General features: G+C 38.3%; 1 protein-coding gene across 1 annotated transcript in view; it reads left to right on the forward strand.

The window, feature by feature from the left end:
* Positions 1-17,665, forward strand: part of ASXL3 (additional sex combs like 3, transcriptional regulator) — a 114,283-nt gene that overhangs the window by 1,939 nt on the left and 94,679 nt on the right. The window contains exons 2-4 of the mRNA XM_017727397.1: positions 8,656-8,757; positions 10,576-10,658; positions 11,000-11,002. Of these exons, the coding sequence (XP_017582886.1) occupies positions 8,656-8,757; positions 10,576-10,658; positions 11,000-11,002 (188 nt within the window). The remainder of the gene's footprint in view (positions 1-8,655; positions 8,758-10,575; positions 10,659-10,999; positions 11,003-17,665) is intronic.

A 17,665-nucleotide genomic window follows, 5' to 3' on the forward strand; every position in this document is an offset into this window, starting at 1 on the left:
AAAATGTATTATTATCAACTTCTAAAACACTAAATATAAAATTATGTGCATAAATCCCATAGACATCGAATTTATTTGCCAGTAGCATTTCTTAGGAGCTGACAATTTTTAGTGCTACATTTGCTGAGGAGATGTGACTTTGGGAAGACTCAGATCTTTATGTGTACCTATGTTGTTTCTCATAGAAAAAGCAAAGAATGCATGATAGAATATACTGTACAACAGCCATGTTTTACTCTCTGTTTGCTTTCCTTGGGTTACAGTTACCATCCTGACAGATAACAGTTTGATCTGTTCAGTGTGTAGTGAGGGGTCTTAGGATAAGAAATATGCTATGATATTAGGGACCCTTAAAAAAAGAAGCCTGTCTTGAACAGGAAGCCTAGTTTTATGAGAAGTCTCTGCATTTATATTCCCTTATAAAATCCTCTGTGATTCCTCTCTGTTGACCAATTACTTTGCTGTGATCCTGGCTTTTGGTAGTTGCATGATGTGTGTAGCTGATGGCCATTTCACACTGTACTGTAACCTGGTCAGTCCAGTCCAGCTTGACTTGGAGGGGTCAGCCAGTCTTGCAGCTTGAAATAATTCCTTTAGGCAGAGTCAGGAGTTTGGAACCTTCACAACAGTTGCAGATTATCCTGAACAGTTTCAGGTCGTACCCCCATGGGGCAAGACATGTTCTGTATTTTGTTTCAAGATCTGATTGCAAACTGTTGGTTTAACAATCAGCATTTTGTCTGTTCATGAACTCCAGCCTTGAATTCACTGTTCACTTTTCTTCTTTATAGACTGGAGGTACTACTGAATTTGTTCACCTGTGCCAAGTGATTGCTCCTATTGGTTTTAATCTCTAAGGAAAATCAGCATCAAGCTGGTAGACAGTTGTACTGATGAGGACCCATTGATTTTTCTCTCCTATCCACTTACCATCAATAAGAAATGTCCTTAGCTTTCACAATACTTTTTCCCTGCCATAATGTTGCCCTGTTACCTGGCTGTCAGGACTGGTCTCAGTTGCTGTTCATGTTGAATGTGGATGTGATTAACAGCCTGATAAAAATGTTTAAGTCAATATTTGAGGAGCCTAGATAAAGATAACACTTTATCATGAGAGCTTTTTAATAAAGTGTTCTGTTTGATGTACACCAATGGTAAGGAATTGCTGGTTTTAACAAAAAAGCCTTTTATATCAAGGGATTTTTTGATTTAGCAGTATTCAGAAAAGGAGATTTAAGAAAATGCAGAATATTCATGTTCGGTTTTGGGGAAAAAGAATTCTTCCCTTTTTAACAGAACTTTTGCTTATCATGCTGCTGGTTATTTTGTTTGGTTTGTTGTTTTATTGGTTTGGTTTTTTTTTTTTATTTTACTACAGTATTATTTGAAGTATTTGCTTCCATAAGAAGAAGCAGGCAGCATGTTAACAAAACATTTTGTGTGCATTTCTCCGAAGTTATAAGCTTTTGAAAAATTATTACCTTCAGTTTAGGTTGGTCAGATTATTTTGCAAGGTCCCTGGGAAGAGATGAGCACGTAACTTTTCTCATATCTTGAGGAAAGCTTATACAAACTTAGATACAGAGCCATTATATACTCTTTCTAATCTGCCTGTGTTGTGACAAATGTTTCTTAGTAATAGCTGTTAAATAGTGTATTTTTTAAACCTTTAAACAGATGCTACCAAAAATTGATATAAACCACTAGTATGGACTTCAGTTTTACAATAAATGATGTGTTTAAGAGGACAAGTGTGGGTGGACTTAGGTGATGAGATGGGGGAAGGGACTATGTGGAAAGACTGCTAAGAAGGACTGAACAAATAAATGGCACAAAATGGATATGAGGTAGTGAGCTGCAAAATATTCTCCTATTTTTGAAAATCTTAGATGACTAATTGTCAACCGTGCCATATGTAAGTAATGTGGGCTTCCAAACTTGTGGCAATTAAAACTGCTTAGCATCCCACTCCAGCCCTGTGTTATATTCTGTGTACAAGTCAGTACTGAAGACTAATCTCTTATGGCATTAATCATCTCATGAGGAGAGACGGAATAAATCACAGTAGCCCTTCCTCTCTTCACTCATGAAGATAAATGCCATAACACGATGGCTGATCTTCGTTATGACACTAACCATTATATATTTAACAGAGATAGCAAAATCTCCCTGACAGCTAACAAAAGAATTCTCTCTTTACACATTCTTTGAGAAGGCTGTATTTCTTTAGTTCAAAAACATGACTTATCATATCTATTCTCAGAGCAATTTAGGCAGTAGATCTGGATTGTGCCAGTGATCTGTACTCTGTACATAATGATGTCATGATTCAGACTAATAAAGCCTGATGTGAAATAATTGTGCAGGGTTTGGAAGGAAAAAAGGTACATAACATGCAAGAACTCGTAGCTCTGCTCTTTCCTATTGTCTGTTCCAACAAGAAGGACTAGCTCTCCTATTTAAAATAAAGAACACTTCTCCCTCCCCCCAAAAACTCCAAAACTAAGCCATTGGTTTTGGATCAAAATTTTTAGTTTTGTGGAAATTTTGGTTTTCCGTTTCCATTTTGTGGAAATTCTGGTTTTCCATTTTCTCTCAGTACTTGAACTGGTGGACTCAGGGAACTTAAAGAACTGAAAGTGGCTTTCTGTTCTGTTTTTTTTACTTGCTGTACACCTCTCAGGAATTTAATTCTGTGTTTTGTGTATTAGACACATTGTGGTCTTTCCTTCTGGGATATAATTATTAAGAAAGATTCTTAGTTATGTTCTGCATCTCCTTTTGCTTATTATTTTGAAGGGTGTATCATCCCGTGAATGAGGAACAGTCCAGACTAATGAGTTCTGAAGTTTATGGACTTCCCTTCTGACGTTAAGAGGATCAGTGTGACTTACCCTGGTCATTCACCAAAACATCAAAATGTGCTGTAAATTTAATGAGCTAATTTCTTGTCATCTATCCTACACAATTAAAACGGAAGGATAATTTTTATGGTTTTATGTTTGCTGTCATTAAACATACTCTATAAACATAAATATATTAATGGTGCATCAATAGAATCAATGTCAGTTGCATTGTTAAACTTCTTTTTCTAGTGGGTCAGTTTTACCTGGATGAAGTGCTTAAAATGGTTAAAACTAATATGTAAGAATATTTATGTAGAGTGCATAGTTTAAAATATTTTGTTTTCTATTTTCTCTTCTGTTTTCTTTTTTCCTGTTTTCTTTTTCGCCTTCCAGAAGTCTTAGGTCTGTATCTTTAGAACACTGTCAAACAAGATAAGCTCTGATAGTAAAGCAATGGCAAGAAAATCAGCACAACTGTCACCTCCTGTTAAATTTGGTGCATTCGGAGAGTAGCCAGTAGGAATTTTATTTCTCGCATTAAAAGTAACCCTTACACATTACGCTCGCCTGAGGAAAATAAGCGATGAAAGCTTCTGAAACAAACATATATTCATTCTCTCTGTTGATTTTTCTGTAGAGTTTTGCTCTAATAATTTTTTTTTAATTTATCCTACTATGCTGAAACATAAGTTATACAGCAAACCTTTCAGTGCCTCAGAAAAAAAAATCAGCATCATCTTCCAATAGAGAGGACAGCATATATGGAAAAAATGTGTTTGAGGTTTGGTGTTTCTTAGGTTTTTAGGGGTGTTTTGTTCCTTTAGTAGTGATGAATGTATTCACACTGATGGTAGTTCTTTCCTCTGTTATCTGTAATGTAAAGGCAGCTGACAGGGCACTGGTATCCATTCAGCTCCATTGCTTCCAGTCACCTAAGCAAGGTGTCTCTTCATCTTGTACCAAGTAGGTGCCAAAAGTGAATTTTTATGCCTGCCACAATTACAGGCATTTCAGGAAAGTGGCCTGTGTGATTATTGAATGAATACAGATTTCAGTAATGGTTTTGCATGCCAGAGCTTTTCTTTTGCTTCTTGTCCCTTCTCTGAAATAATGATTTGTAGTTTTAAAAGCTTTGGCCCAAGTTTTTCAGCTGGTTCAGCACTGGTGAAACTTCTACTCTAAACTAAGTAGGCAAGAGAATATGGTCCACAAGCCAGAGGAGGTTTGCATCACAATTTTTCCTGTCAGCACCTAACAGCTACAGTGTGCTGCCAGCAAGGTGCCAGTGCTGACTATCTGGACAGCACTTGTGTGCCTGTGTGCAGGTTTTGGGAGACCCGTGGCATGAGCTGCATCTGTATGAATGTGCTCATGTTTGAAGGGGTAGAGGACGTAGGAGTATCCTGTTAGCCTGTACTGTGGTAAGGACTAGGGATGAAAGGTATTTTGGTAGGGATGTGGGAAGGTGGGATTTAGGGGTATTGCAACACCTCAGAAGACGAGTGTCACTTTGAGAGTAGGGGTGGCTTGCATGGCAAAACAGAAGTCTGGACTTTGCTGTCAGAACTGAGCAGTCATTCTGGGAATCTGGGTGCTCCGTTGGCTTGAACTGAAATCATTGTTAGTAATCCTGCTGCTAACAGTGGAACCCATACTGGGGTAGCAAATTTGACACCATGCCCACTGGGGTATCTTTGATCCTGATCTTAGAAATCTGATAGGATTCTGTGTGCTCACTAGGTTTATCCTGTTACAGTCACAGAGGTGTTTATGATCTGTCCTGACTGAGCCTTTAAGTGAAAGTTCCTGGTTGCTTGGACAGGCTGATTGCATTAGTAAAGAGAGAAATATAAGGTTTCCATTTTTTTCAGTATATTAGACTAGATCAATAAGTTATTATGTCAGTTGTTTAGAGCTAAAAGCTTTACCCTGCATTTTCTGTTGTGATGTATGAGGCCACTAGGAATGGCAGGATGTCACTGCTGTTAAGGCTTGTGCCTTTTAAAGGAATAGCCCAATTGTATCTTAATTTTAACTGAACTGTAATCCAATTTCTTTTGAATTCAAAATGTCAAGTGTACAGTTTATCTGGAATTTCCAAAGCTGCCTTTATATCCATTTGAAATATGACATTATAAATAAATTTTGGAGAGAACAATAAAAGTTTCAGGCGTCTTAGAACAAGCCTCAAATGATCCGGTTAAAGCAATGACGTGAACAAAGAAACTGTTCAGTTTCTTTCTTGCCCTTTTCTTTCATTCAGTACTTTAGGAGATGATGATAATGCCTTATGTATCTGGCAGGTTAGCAAAGCTAGATGGTTTCAGACCAACTTGCAAACAAATTCTATGGCAGAAATGCTCTTGCAGGGAACACTTGCCCAGTTGTTCCCTATAGTTCACGCTAAAGGAACAGTAAAGTGCTTTTCACTGAAAGAGAGCTGGGGAAAATGACTTTATGAGTGTGCTTTAAACCATTTGAGCTCTATTGGTCAGTAGCATTACCTCCGAACCTAAAAAAAGTGTGGACTAGCAAGATGGTAAAACTTAATATATTTCATCATGTTATGGTATTTTCTATGTGTTGCTTTGTTATTCATTTGATGCCTTTGTTCCTTTCCTTGCTTGTTGTTTCTTTTCTTGCTTATCTGTAGTGTCCTGTGAATTACAAAGACAAATTCATAATATGGAGCATACTGAGAGCACATATCTTAGGAAATACACCTTCTTTTACTTAGATCTTATAATTTCCTTATTGTAATTGCAACTGCCCAAAGACAAAAGTCCTACCAGGAGAATTATTACTCCTGTTTCAAATTCTTTTAATATTTTAGTACCTGGAAACTACTCTTTACCTTTCTCTTGATCACTATCATCAAGAGTTCTGTGAATACCTCTATGAGAACTTGTGTTAAAATAGGTCATAGTTCATTTACCGTTATCATCCCTCTTTTTTGTGTATCATGTACCCTTTCTTTGCAGTTTTTGCCTCTTCGTCCATCTCTGTGCAGTTCCTTTCTTCCCTCACTGTGTACCCTCCCCTCCTCTCCAAACCATTTACCCATCTTTCTTCACACAAAGGGCTTTGAACTTTTACCAAGCTGCTGATAATTCCCCAATGACTAAAGCTGTTAATCAAAAATGAACACAAAAGATTTGAGTGGGGCATTTCCCACAATAGAAGTCAGTCCTCCTGTTAACCTCACATAAGCAGCTGTAGAAGACAATGCTGGATTTTTTCCAGGATACTGTTATTTCTTGTACCCTGTTTGATACTCCATCTTGCAATTCATTTGTTTAGTAATGGGTGGCTAGAAAATAATTTATATTTTCTGCTTAGGAGAAAAAAAGTTTTTGGGGGGTTTTGTTTGGTGGTTTTGTTTGCTTGTTTGTTTGGTTGTTTTTTTTGTTCTTTTATTCACCCTGCTGTCTTTAGGCAGTAAAGATTCTGTTGTGTAGTTCAGCCTGACTTGTATGTTAGCTGATGAGTAGGAGCACTGGGAATAACTGTACTGTTCCTCTTTCTCCTCCTCCTCAGTTTTTTAAAATAATGTTCTAAGGAGAATTGCTTTAGTTTGTGACTAGTGGCTCAGCCTATTATGATAAAATGGTCCTGATTTTTGTCAGCTACCTGACCTTCAGATCCCTGCCAGCAGCATCCAGAAATGGAGGAAGCTCTGTTTGGTTTCAGACTGTCTGGTCACACAATCAGCAGCATCAAGCCCACTAGGCTGATCTGCCCACTGCTTTTGGACTACAACGCAGTGTCAGAACACACTTGGTTCTCATTTAGAAGAATTATTTTCTGTCAGTGTGATAACTGATAGCTGCAGGCAAAGCTTCCCACTTTCTGCAGGAATGTTTATGGGGGGCAGGAGGGCCAACTCTCTGGTTTGCCTTTCTTCACTTTGTCCCTCTGCTGTGTTCCCTTCAGTGTCTGAAATGCAAATGATTGAGCAGGTCTGATTCAGGTAGTCAAAAACATCTGTGTATATAAATTAAACTAATAATCCCATTATGCAAAGCTGAGTCTTGACTCTGCACTAGAGTCTTCCTGTTAACAGTTCACTGGAAAGTGTTTTTCCCTGGTGTGGCAACTGATTTTTTCTGAGTAGTTGTCAACATAGAGATGATGATAGATGTCCTGGTGAGAAAAGGAATTTGTATTTCTTCTTGTCCCATATTACTGACATGACTTTTCCAATGAAACTGGGAATACATGTGTTTGTGGCATCTGTGTGAGTATTTAATATCTCTGAAGCTGTGAGTTGCTATCTGTAGGTGACACAAATACAACAATTTGTCAGGCTGCTGCCGTTTGTTGGGAGGTTTGATTTCTACTGTGCTTGGTAGGATCTGAACCTTCTTCTCTTTGAGCTGTTAAACAGGGTTTGAATGAACACCAAGAATGTGCTCTGTGCAGAGACTACTTGTGTTCTCTTTCCGATTGTCCTGATGGGTATCACGTTATTTGTCCCAGTTATTTAGCAGCTGTCCCTTTTTAAGGCTGTGGTTGAATGGCAGGAATAAGTAGAGCATATTTGATCCGCCCTGATAGGGGTTGCAGTCAGTGCAAACCATTCTCCTGCCATTGTCCTTCATAACAAAATATATTGAAACAGTCATTTTCTTCATGACGGTACTTTGGCGTGCTTTAATTTCAGCATTATTAGTCACTGCCCATATATGATACGAGTGTTGGTGGATGGAGTGGGAGGAAGAAGAAAGATATTTAAAACAAATTAGGGTTTCCTCCCCTGATGTGCATTACTGTGTCTGACCAAGAAGCCTATGACTTAACTATGCCTTCTGCGTTTCAGTGTGTTGTTTGCCTTAAGGCACAGTTAGTTATTCAGTTTGAATTTCTAATATTATTTTTAAAAGTCATAGAAATGCAAAAGGAATTGGAGGCGTTTAGCAGTGTTAGCGGTGAGATACAGAAGCAAGAGATACTAGTGTAATTATCAGTTCAGTGTATTCATTAGTTCACAGAATCTTAAATAATATTCTGATGCTATTTTCCATAACTCAGGGAGGAAAACTATATTATCATTGAAAGGTTTTTACAAGTAATTATTTTTATTTTCTTACTGTGATAAATGATTAGGGTAAAACTGGGGGGGAGGAACAACGATGAGGATGGACAGCATGGTGGGAGCGACAGAAAAAACCCATCCTTATGAAGGTTGTCTGCTAATTAATCTTCGTTATGATAAGGAAAACTTAATCGTGTACATAATAACAGGATTTTCAACTTCAGCAGTGTTTGAATCAGAGAATTAATGCTTTTCAGTTAGGGTATGAACAGTTCTTTAAATAACAGGGTTTAAAGGGTTAGATGAACAGAACTAAATTCATGGGGTATATGAACTGCAGCCCACGCTACATGTCCAGTGTAAGGCAAATCCACACAATGGGCAATTGTTTACTCCAGCACTTTCAGCCTGTCTGACATAGTCTGCATTTCAATTTGTCATTATACCCTGAATGTGTTCACTTCATACTGTGGTATTTGAAATCTGCCCTGTGGGTTTCATTAAACTTTCTGTAGTGGTGTTATGCATCCTACTTGTTGGTTTCATTGTTGTTTGGTGAAGATGATCTTCCATATCAGTATGTCTGGCCATTGTTTCCACAGCCAGTTCAGTGCAGCTTCCTCAGCACAAACTGCTCTCCCTTCTCCCATTGTCCAGGACAGGGTGACTTCTGATGTTTGCATAGCTTTATTGTTTCTTTCCCATTATTGTCGAACTCTCGTGGTAATACTTGGCACTTTTACTGACTTTATAGAGTAGGATGTGATGTCGTAGAGAAGGGGACAGGGCTACCCAAATTTTCTCAATTGCAGGGAGGAGCTGCCCAGGTGTGCTGAGGGGCCTGTACTCAGGAAGAGAAACAGGGAATCCTCCACAGTGAGTAACCCCACTTTCAAGTGCACAAAGTTTCCTTCATAGCCGTGTCCAGTACAGTGTAGTACCCTCTCCTGTCCTTTCCAGTTTTCCCTCTGGAATGTTCCCAGTTTAGTTCTCCTCTTTTCCCTTTATTTTGTTGTATTCTCATTTTACCTTGTACTTTGTCTTCTCTCTGAAGGTTAAAGTTTCCATTTTTGTCTCTTCACACCATTAATCTTTTCTCATCCTACTCTTAATCTTTATACACATTGTCATTTTTCCAATGTGTCATTGTTGTTCTGTCACTAATACATCATAGCATTTCTCTTCCCTTGTGTGCAATGGCCCTTTTCCCAGCCCTGTGCAGTTTCTTCTGTCCTTACTCATTGCTGTACTTTTACTCTTTCCAACCCTCTCTTCTTTCTCCTTTCAAATCACCTTTCAGTTTTCCTTTCCTGATGGGTCCCTTTTGAATCTTGCCTATTGATGTACACGAGATAAGCTCAGTTCAGCTCCCAGACCTTGCTACTAGTGCAGCTTTCACCTATATGTTTCCCTTTGTGGAACTGAAAGATAAAGGATGCAAAGCTCATCTCTAACAAAGAATTGAAGGATTTGGTAAGCTGCGTTTTGGCTGTGAAAGAGAACAGGCAGGAAATCAGAATGGTAAAATGGCAGAAAAGGGCTGAGCGGGTCAAGCTGTAGTGAGTAGGCTGTCTTTGGCTTTAGGTGAGCTGCTGAATTACAGCCCTGGCCAGCACCCTTCAGTTTGACTTGTGTGATATGATGTGGTGGTGTGTCTAGTTCCTAGTGGGCAGGTATCCACATAGTAGTAGCTACTTTCACAGCTGCCATTATTTGGTGACTGCTAGGGAGAAGCTCAGGATCATTTGAATCAGACCAAACTGATTTCATATTTACGGGGGTAGAAATATAAGTTCTGGCTGAGATATGTTGGCAAGATGCTCTGGGAAGCTTGATTGCTGTGGCCTGTGCCGCACCTTTTACTTCTGATTGAAGGGTTTCATTTTCCAGGGCTATCAGTCTGGCATTTTACATGAGCAAAAGAGTGGCTGTTTGTTTAACAGCATAAAACTGATGGGGACTAAAAGGAAGTAGAAAATCAGAAAAATCCTTACAAGATGGTTCTATCTGTAAAGAGGACGGGGTTACTTTGGGCTCAATTGGAAAAGGCAAAGGAGTGGAAAACTGAGCTGAACTGGAAAAATGTACTGCACTCTGTCATGTAGCATCTTGTGTGCTGTGACTGTTCTGACTGCTTCATTTTTCATTGTTTTTAGAATAAAAAAGCATTTTAAAATTGAAATCCCACTGTGTCAATTCTTACAGTAGCTCCTGGTCTACAAATGGAAGGTTTTAGCCAATTTTTTTCTGAGGTCGTGACAAAGCTAAGTGTAGAATAGTCAAATGACCTCAAAGAATTCTCAAGTAATAAAAATCAGAGAAAGTGCTAGTGGGTTTTTTTTGGGTTTTTTTCCTCTTTGGCTCTGTGTTTTATGTTTTTCCCCTCATGCCTGAAAGAAAATCTGTTGCTGTGTCATAAAACCAGTTGCGTATTCCAACTGTTTTATTTGTAACCTGGTAAGAGTTTTCCCAGGCAGATGTGGCAGACGATGTACAGAAGCAGCAAGTATATCTTTTTCTTGCTGCAGTTTCCTGGCTTGTACCTGGCCTTCCAACAGACAGAGGACTCCAGTCTCAACACTATTGTTCCCTGCCTTTCACAAATGACTGCATAAAAACTGCATGATCACATAACCTTTCAGATTCACAGGACAGCTGTGTCTTGTCACTTACACATTTATTATTTCTTTTTAGGCATTGGAAAAGTACCCCAACTCACCAATGACTGCAAAACAAATACTGGAAGTCATTCAGAAAGAAGGGTTAAAAGAAACAAGGTCAGTGTTTATGTATTCTGTATTTTTGCTATTTCTATGAAAACGACCTATGAATGGTATATAATCTTTACAAAACTTAAAAGTGCTGACTGAATTGATCTCCAGTATCAGAGTGGGAAATACAGCAGATGGGTTTTGATTGTTAGGTCAAGACTATTAAAAGGGTTAGTGACTGGCTTAACTTCGTATCTTCCCAAAGGAGTCTGTGGGCCTGCTCCAGTCCAGTAGCCTTCGTTTAGAAAGACAGTGTGATCTGCTCAAACAGCCCAGTGCTATGTCTCATTTTTGCTTAAGGACTGAAGCTCGACAGCTGGGTTGCCTCTGCCACTGTGTACATAGAGAAAGTGCAGGATGACGCTTGGTGCACTTCTCCCTTGGGTTTATGGTCTGGCACTTAAACCACTGTTAGGACATGTTGGTGTTGCCTGTGGTAACAGAGACTGTGCTGATGAAGAACTGGGATGGAAGGAGAGCAGGGTTTGGACACTAGTTTGTCTGCAGAGCATGGATATGGTAACTGATACAGCAACTCAGCTGCAGACTTGCTTAATAACAGCGTACTTTGGGTGTAGATTCAAGCGATGATAGTTAGGCTTTTAGAGGATAGATAGGTTATCCAGAGACTGTGGAAATCAATCATCTGTTTTCCATTGCTGCCTGGTTCAGATGTACGTGCAGCTTTTTGTTCTCAAAGGTGACTGTCTACTTGCTAGGTGCTCTAGTGACCTGCAAGTGGCAACTTGGGCAGGAAGTGAAAATAAGGAAAAATTGGTTGGCTGGTGGGGGTCTCCTACAAGATGGACTTGCCTCTTCTCCAAATATTATAGTAAAATTTTTCTACTTTGATAAATTGTTTTAATACTTGTTGCTGTCTCAGAGCACAGGGAGACATGCTTTTATTTTAATTATATTTTTCTAGTGTGGAACCTAATGTTCAGAACAAGAGAACTTCAAAGTCCGTGTAAAGGTGAACCAGAAGTAACCACGGGACGTATTTTTACTGAATTCTGTGTTCCTAGGAAACAGATCAGAATACAATCTGCATGATTGTTTGCACAGCATAACCATGCACTTCTTTGTTGGTAGCCTCATAACATGCTCATAATAGCTGTATTTTGATAAAATTGCAAAAGAGATGGTATGCAAAGTGAAATTGAATTTGCTACCTTTTACAAATTTAAAGTGCTTTAGTTCCTGTCAAGAAATTGCTTTGAGTATATTTGGCAATGATTTCAAGGAAGCAAGGGGATGAAAACTTTTGAAAATTAATGTCCAAACATGCATGATTTGCATGCAACAGCAACAAAATGCAAAAAACCACAGTTTTGAAAATCCGTTCTATTAAGATACTGTTTCTCACAGCAGTGAATGGATTGCTTTCTTTTTATGTCTTGTGATATGAGACAATTGCATGGGAGGGGCTCAAATGCCTGATAATAGCATTTCTTTGTAATTCTAAAATGTTCTTGTTTTTGTGATCAGTGCATGAATAAAATTTTGAGTGGAAAACCTATGGGAGGGAGCGAAGGCAATGTGTTATATTTTAAATATAGAAAAAGTCAAAGCTCTTTTTAATTGCTGCAGAATGAATAGTAAGAGAAAGATTCCTTTAAAGAGGTTCCAAACTAGATGATCTTTCATTTTGTCGATTACTAAGAAACTGAGAATTGCAGAGAAATAGGAAAGAAATTCAGATTCATTCTGATTTTTATTCATGGTACATGCAGGTACATGTGACAGTGTAGTAGATTGCAGGATGCTGTATGTGGTCATGAGTTCTGAAAAACTGAGAAGGAAAAAATTCAATGTTCCTTATACTTCAAATATTTTCATCCTAAACTCCTTAGCCTAAAAATTGTAAATTCGGCAATTGTAAAATGAAAAAATGTTCATTCTGTATTGATTTTTAAGTATTTGAATTTTCATTTAACTTCTGATTTAATGTAAAAGTTGTGTTTCTGCTGCATTTTAATATTGATTAGGGAAAAACACTCAGAGTTGTCTGAGTGCCTAACACATAGTAGGAGCCAATAAGGTGTTTGACTTCATACACAGATTTGTTGATGGGGCCTCAGCGTGTAAGGAATGTTTGGTTTTCACAGTACTTGAATTTAGAGTCTGCTGTTCACTTCAGCCAGCTCTGCAATTTCTTTCAGTACCTTTCTGCCAGTTGGTTCCTTTGCCATTGCTAAAGATGGTCTTTCCTGGTCTCTCTGCTGCAGCCAGCTAAGACGAGCAAGGGATGTAAATTTATGATGTGCAGTCACCTGGCCATAAGCAGTGGAATGGCACTAGCATAGTTTATTCTGTATTGATTTGTGTATTCTTCCAAGTCTGAACTTGTGCCAGGAATATGGTACTACTCTAGTACACTTTACTTATTCCTTTATACTGATTATCATTGTCAGTAGAAACTTGGCAATTCTACGTTAAGTTCTTAAAAAACTCTCCTCTCTACTCTTCCGCTTAGAGATGAATGAGGTTAATTGGCTTAGTCATTTTTCATATATGTTGCAGCATTAATTAATCTAAAACTTTTTGCTGTGATAGTAAATCTGAAAGAATAATATATGATTTTCAGCTCTCATTGTCATTATGTGTGATCTTTAAAAAAGCACTGTCAGACTATTCAGCCTCTTTTTCTTTTTTTGCCATAAATACGTCAAGTTGCACATTTATTTTTGTATTACTGATGTAATTAAATACAAAAGGATTAAATTCCAAATTTGCAAAGCAGATATATGTTAGAAGAAAACCAACAACTCTACTGATATGTCCTGTGAGAGGGTATACACGCACCTAGTGTTTTATATCTTGGGGAAGGAAAAACTCATTTTTGTTTCTTAAATATATTTCCTGTTATGCTGGTTCATTGTAAAATGGTCAGCAGGCAGTTCTTCTGCTACTTAGAAGGAGTAAAAACTTTCAGGGATGTAGAAAATGTATGGCTTTCTTCTGTGGGTGGTGGGGAGGAGGGAGAAGTGTTTGCTTAACATTCGTGCCTGTGGTGATAGTGAACAGTGTCAGGCCAACAGACCTGGACACTGAAATCTCTTTACAAGGAAAATAGACAGCAGATCACTTCAGTGATCAGTGCTCTGGATTTTCTGTCCTGAAAACGTTTCCCTGTCCTGCTGTAAATTTCTAGGCTCTCCACCTGCTGTCTATACACCCTAGCATGAGATTTTGCTGATTTTGCTAGTGTGACACAGACTACTAGTCAGAGTATGATCCATTCTTGCCTCAGTGCTCCTTTCCTGCTGTGCTGCTGCCTCACTAGTTGTTCTCCATCTTGCATTTCTTTTATTACTTATTCTTGTTAAGCTCTAAAATTTCTCTCACTGAATGGTATTTAGGTTTTCTGCAGACTGTTTCTCAAATTCAGTAGGATTGCTTTAACAATGTACTCTTGTCATCCAGCATGCATGCAGCTTTTCCAAGGTTTAGTGTCATCTGCTTATTAGAACTTGCTTTCTTTTGTAGCATTATATTTCTTTTTGCTTATGGAAGTCCATGGGAAACAGTGACCAAAAACTTGGTTTTGGGCTATACGATTATGACTATTAGGTTGGGCTATATGGTACTTACTGCTGCTTCTCTAGCTACAGGGTCTGCTGCTATGTCACAGAGAATATTTTGATAGATGTGAAGTAACTTGTTCTTGACAGGCCTATATATTACTCAACTTCTTATCTGCTAAATACTTCCAAATAATTTTTATTCCTTATTTTGGGGGAAAATAAATTCAGTTGCTGCATCTCCACTTCTTTGGACCTGTCTTTTTTCATTTTTTTTTTAAAAGCTAATCTCTGAGCATTTTCCATTCTTTTGGAGTCACTGCTATCCTCTACAAATTCTCAAAAATTACTACTGATAATTCTGAGACTGATCCAGTCAGCTTTAATTACCTATGGCAAATTTCAGCACATTTAACTGATGTGAGAATACCTAATTTATTTAATTATCATCTAATCAATTTTCCCATGTTTGTTCCTGGTGTTGGTTTTAGCAGCTGTCTAATCATAGACATGTTTCTGATTAGGCATTAGCACTCCTGTGCTTTGAGTGTAAGTACTCAGTGCCAACCCCTTCTTGGAGAAGAGCAAGTCAGTTTCCTTTCTGCTGGTGTGCTTACACAAATTTCTTTGTGCATGTTGTGTGGGTGAGTTTGCTGAAGTTTAATTTCCTGAAGCCCTTTTTCTTCTTTTTGTGTTCTCCCTTGCTTTCCTAAAAATGAGGAATCATCCCTTCATGAATGCTCAGTGTTTTAGCTGCTTCTTCCCTATGGGTTCAAGTCAACCCAGTACAGTGCCAGAAACCTGCCAGATACTTTTCTGTCCCTATCTTTCTTTTCCCTTGGTTTTGTCCTTTTTTGTCATTCCCTGGAAACTGCCTGTAGAACCCCCAGAAGTAACCTATCTGTTCCATTCTGTTTGGAGCACTGCAGCTTTGTGAGGAATAGGATCAATTGAAGACCGCTTAAGATTATCAGGGAGATAACAATAAGACAGAAGCTGGTATGAATTAGTTGTTTGGATAAAGGAAGAGAAGGTTGAGTACAGGCATAGTAAATCTTCAGCTACACAAAAGATAGGAAAAGAAGGAGGGAGTAAGTTATCCTGAATGTCTGTTATGGATGGAACAAGAAATAAGGCCTTTAAATTGTAGAAAGAGAAGATTCCAATTAGAAAGTACAAAGGTTTTTTTTTTTCATAACAGGAATAATTAATTCCTTTCATGAGCTATGGAAGAGATGTTAGAGATTGGTAGGTCTCACCAAAACCCACTGTAGCAATGTGTCTGTCAGGAGTTACGTAGATTAGGTTGATCCTGCCTTGAACTAGGGGAATGAACTAGTATATCTCTTGATCCAGGTTTTTCTATGATTTTTTTTAGAACAATATTCAGTACTTGGGCCGTACACATTGTTTGAGTCCTAGGGGAGAATATCCAGCCAAACTCTGATAAATGTTTGATGCTAATAACCCTAGATTGTCTTGGCTTTCTGTAGTTCCCTTTCTCCTTTGCTTGGTTAGGCTGGAAAATTGACTTGTCTGGATAAGATTAAAGCCAAAGATTCTCACTACAAGTTAAAAGCCAATAAACTTTCAAAATGGGACAAGCTGCTTAATTTCTTGGAGTACAACTTTAGCCCACAGCTATGCTAACTATTTGCGTTCCTCCTCCATGAGACTCAGGAGTGTGAACTCTGGAATGGGATAATTTCATAGTGTTTTGCTGTTCAGCTGGAGTAATTGCCTTCTGTATGGTCAACTAACTTGCATTATTCTGTTCGTGTGATTCATAGAAGAGTTTTTAAAAAGCTTCTTTGTCTCACTCTGTTTTCCATTTTCCAGTAGGAGTCTTAAACTTCTTTCTCTTGATGTTTCTTTGTTGATCTTAATTTCAACTATGGGAATCAGAGCACCAGTCATATCTCCTCCTCTTCATCTGTTTTTTCCTCTGCATATTTTGCCTTTTGCTTTGCAAGACTAAGCTATTGATTTGTTGTTGTGACAGTAGTCTTTCAGAAGACTAAGAAGAGATGCTTGCCACTGGCGCTGGCAGTAGTGCTGTTTCTTCTGCACTCCACGGTGTTGATAATATTTATCATGAATGATATCATAACATATTAAGTCTTCTGAGCCTAGGAAAGCAGCAAAGTATGACCCAAATAAATCTCAAAGACACTCTTACTAGATTTACAGTCTTTGTGCAAAAACATGAAACTAGTGGGTTAGCTAGAATTAAACCCATTTTGAACTGTGGAGTGGAGTCATCAGTGGAATAAAACACAGGATCCATGCAGGGTCTGTCTTTAGCTTTGAAGTTAGAGGGGACTCCTGAAAATATTACCATCATTTGTGAATCCTTTGATCTTTTTGACAGTGTCTCTTTAAGCCTTTGCATACTTCATCCTTAGAGCTATTGACTTAAAAAAAAATCCCTTCTGAATGCTGCTGTTTCTGTAAATAGGCTAAATGAGCTGGCAACTGTCTTCTGTTGTTTATTGTTTTCAGGTTCCTTGTGTTATTGTGTGCATATAGACAGAGAATTTTTTACTTTCTTTCTCTGTAAAGTCATTCCAAGATGTCATTGCGATTCATAATTATTAAGTCACAGTTTTTATCTTTCACTTAGAAAAGAAAAAAAACCAAACAAATGCCCTGCAATTACTAAAACCGCTTAAAAATTTAATTGAAAGAACCACAGTTCTTGTCTTAAGGCTATGGTTGCCAACGGAAGAGCACAGAGAGTTAGGAGGCTTCTGTGGTTGCATATGTCTGATAGAATTTATTTGGGAGCCTCTTCAGCTGAAGGGAGTGCATCGTTTTGTCTGAAGGTAGTTATTGCCTGCAATGGACTGAAACCAAGCCGTGATGGAAAGAGAGAGAGAAAGCTATTCAGATTCTTTTGCCTGGCATTATTAGGTTGATTTTCATGCTTCTACAGATGTGGCTTTTGGCTGTAGAGCAGTGAAAGAAGCAAACTTTCAGTACAACCTGTCTTTCTGCATAAATTCACTTCAGACATGCCTTTGAAATGCTGTTCTTCCCAGTGTACCAACAGACCACCTAATTTGGTAGGCAGTTCTGATAGCAGCAATTTGCCAGCTGAAAATCTCAGGCTTGCTCCTTCTTGCCTAGACATTCCCAGCATTGTTATGTGTGGTGCAGTTTAACCTGGTAAAAACCAGTGGGTTTCCTATAATGTATTCCAGGATTGGAACTGTAACTTGCATAATCACACCCCTGTCACCTCTGTAATAATTATTTCAGTTTTTGTTTGTGATGTAGCCCTAGAACAGCTAAGGTATTAACTCAAGCCTAAAGTCCGGGTTGTGAATTCTTGATTGCATATTGCTGCATAGTGATTACCCTACTGTTAAAAGCTTGCTTTTATCTGGACAGAAGTAATCCCACCTTTGTATTGATTTGGAAAACTGGTTTTGAGTGAGATGTAAAACAGATGTAAAATAATAAAACCTCAAATGAATAATAAAACCT

Source organism: Corvus brachyrhynchos, unplaced genomic scaffold (genome assembly GCF_000691975.1).
Source record: "Corvus brachyrhynchos isolate BGI_N302 unplaced genomic scaffold, ASM69197v1 scaffold60, whole genome shotgun sequence".
NCBI lineage: Eukaryota > Metazoa > Chordata > Aves > Passeriformes > Corvidae > Corvus > Corvus brachyrhynchos.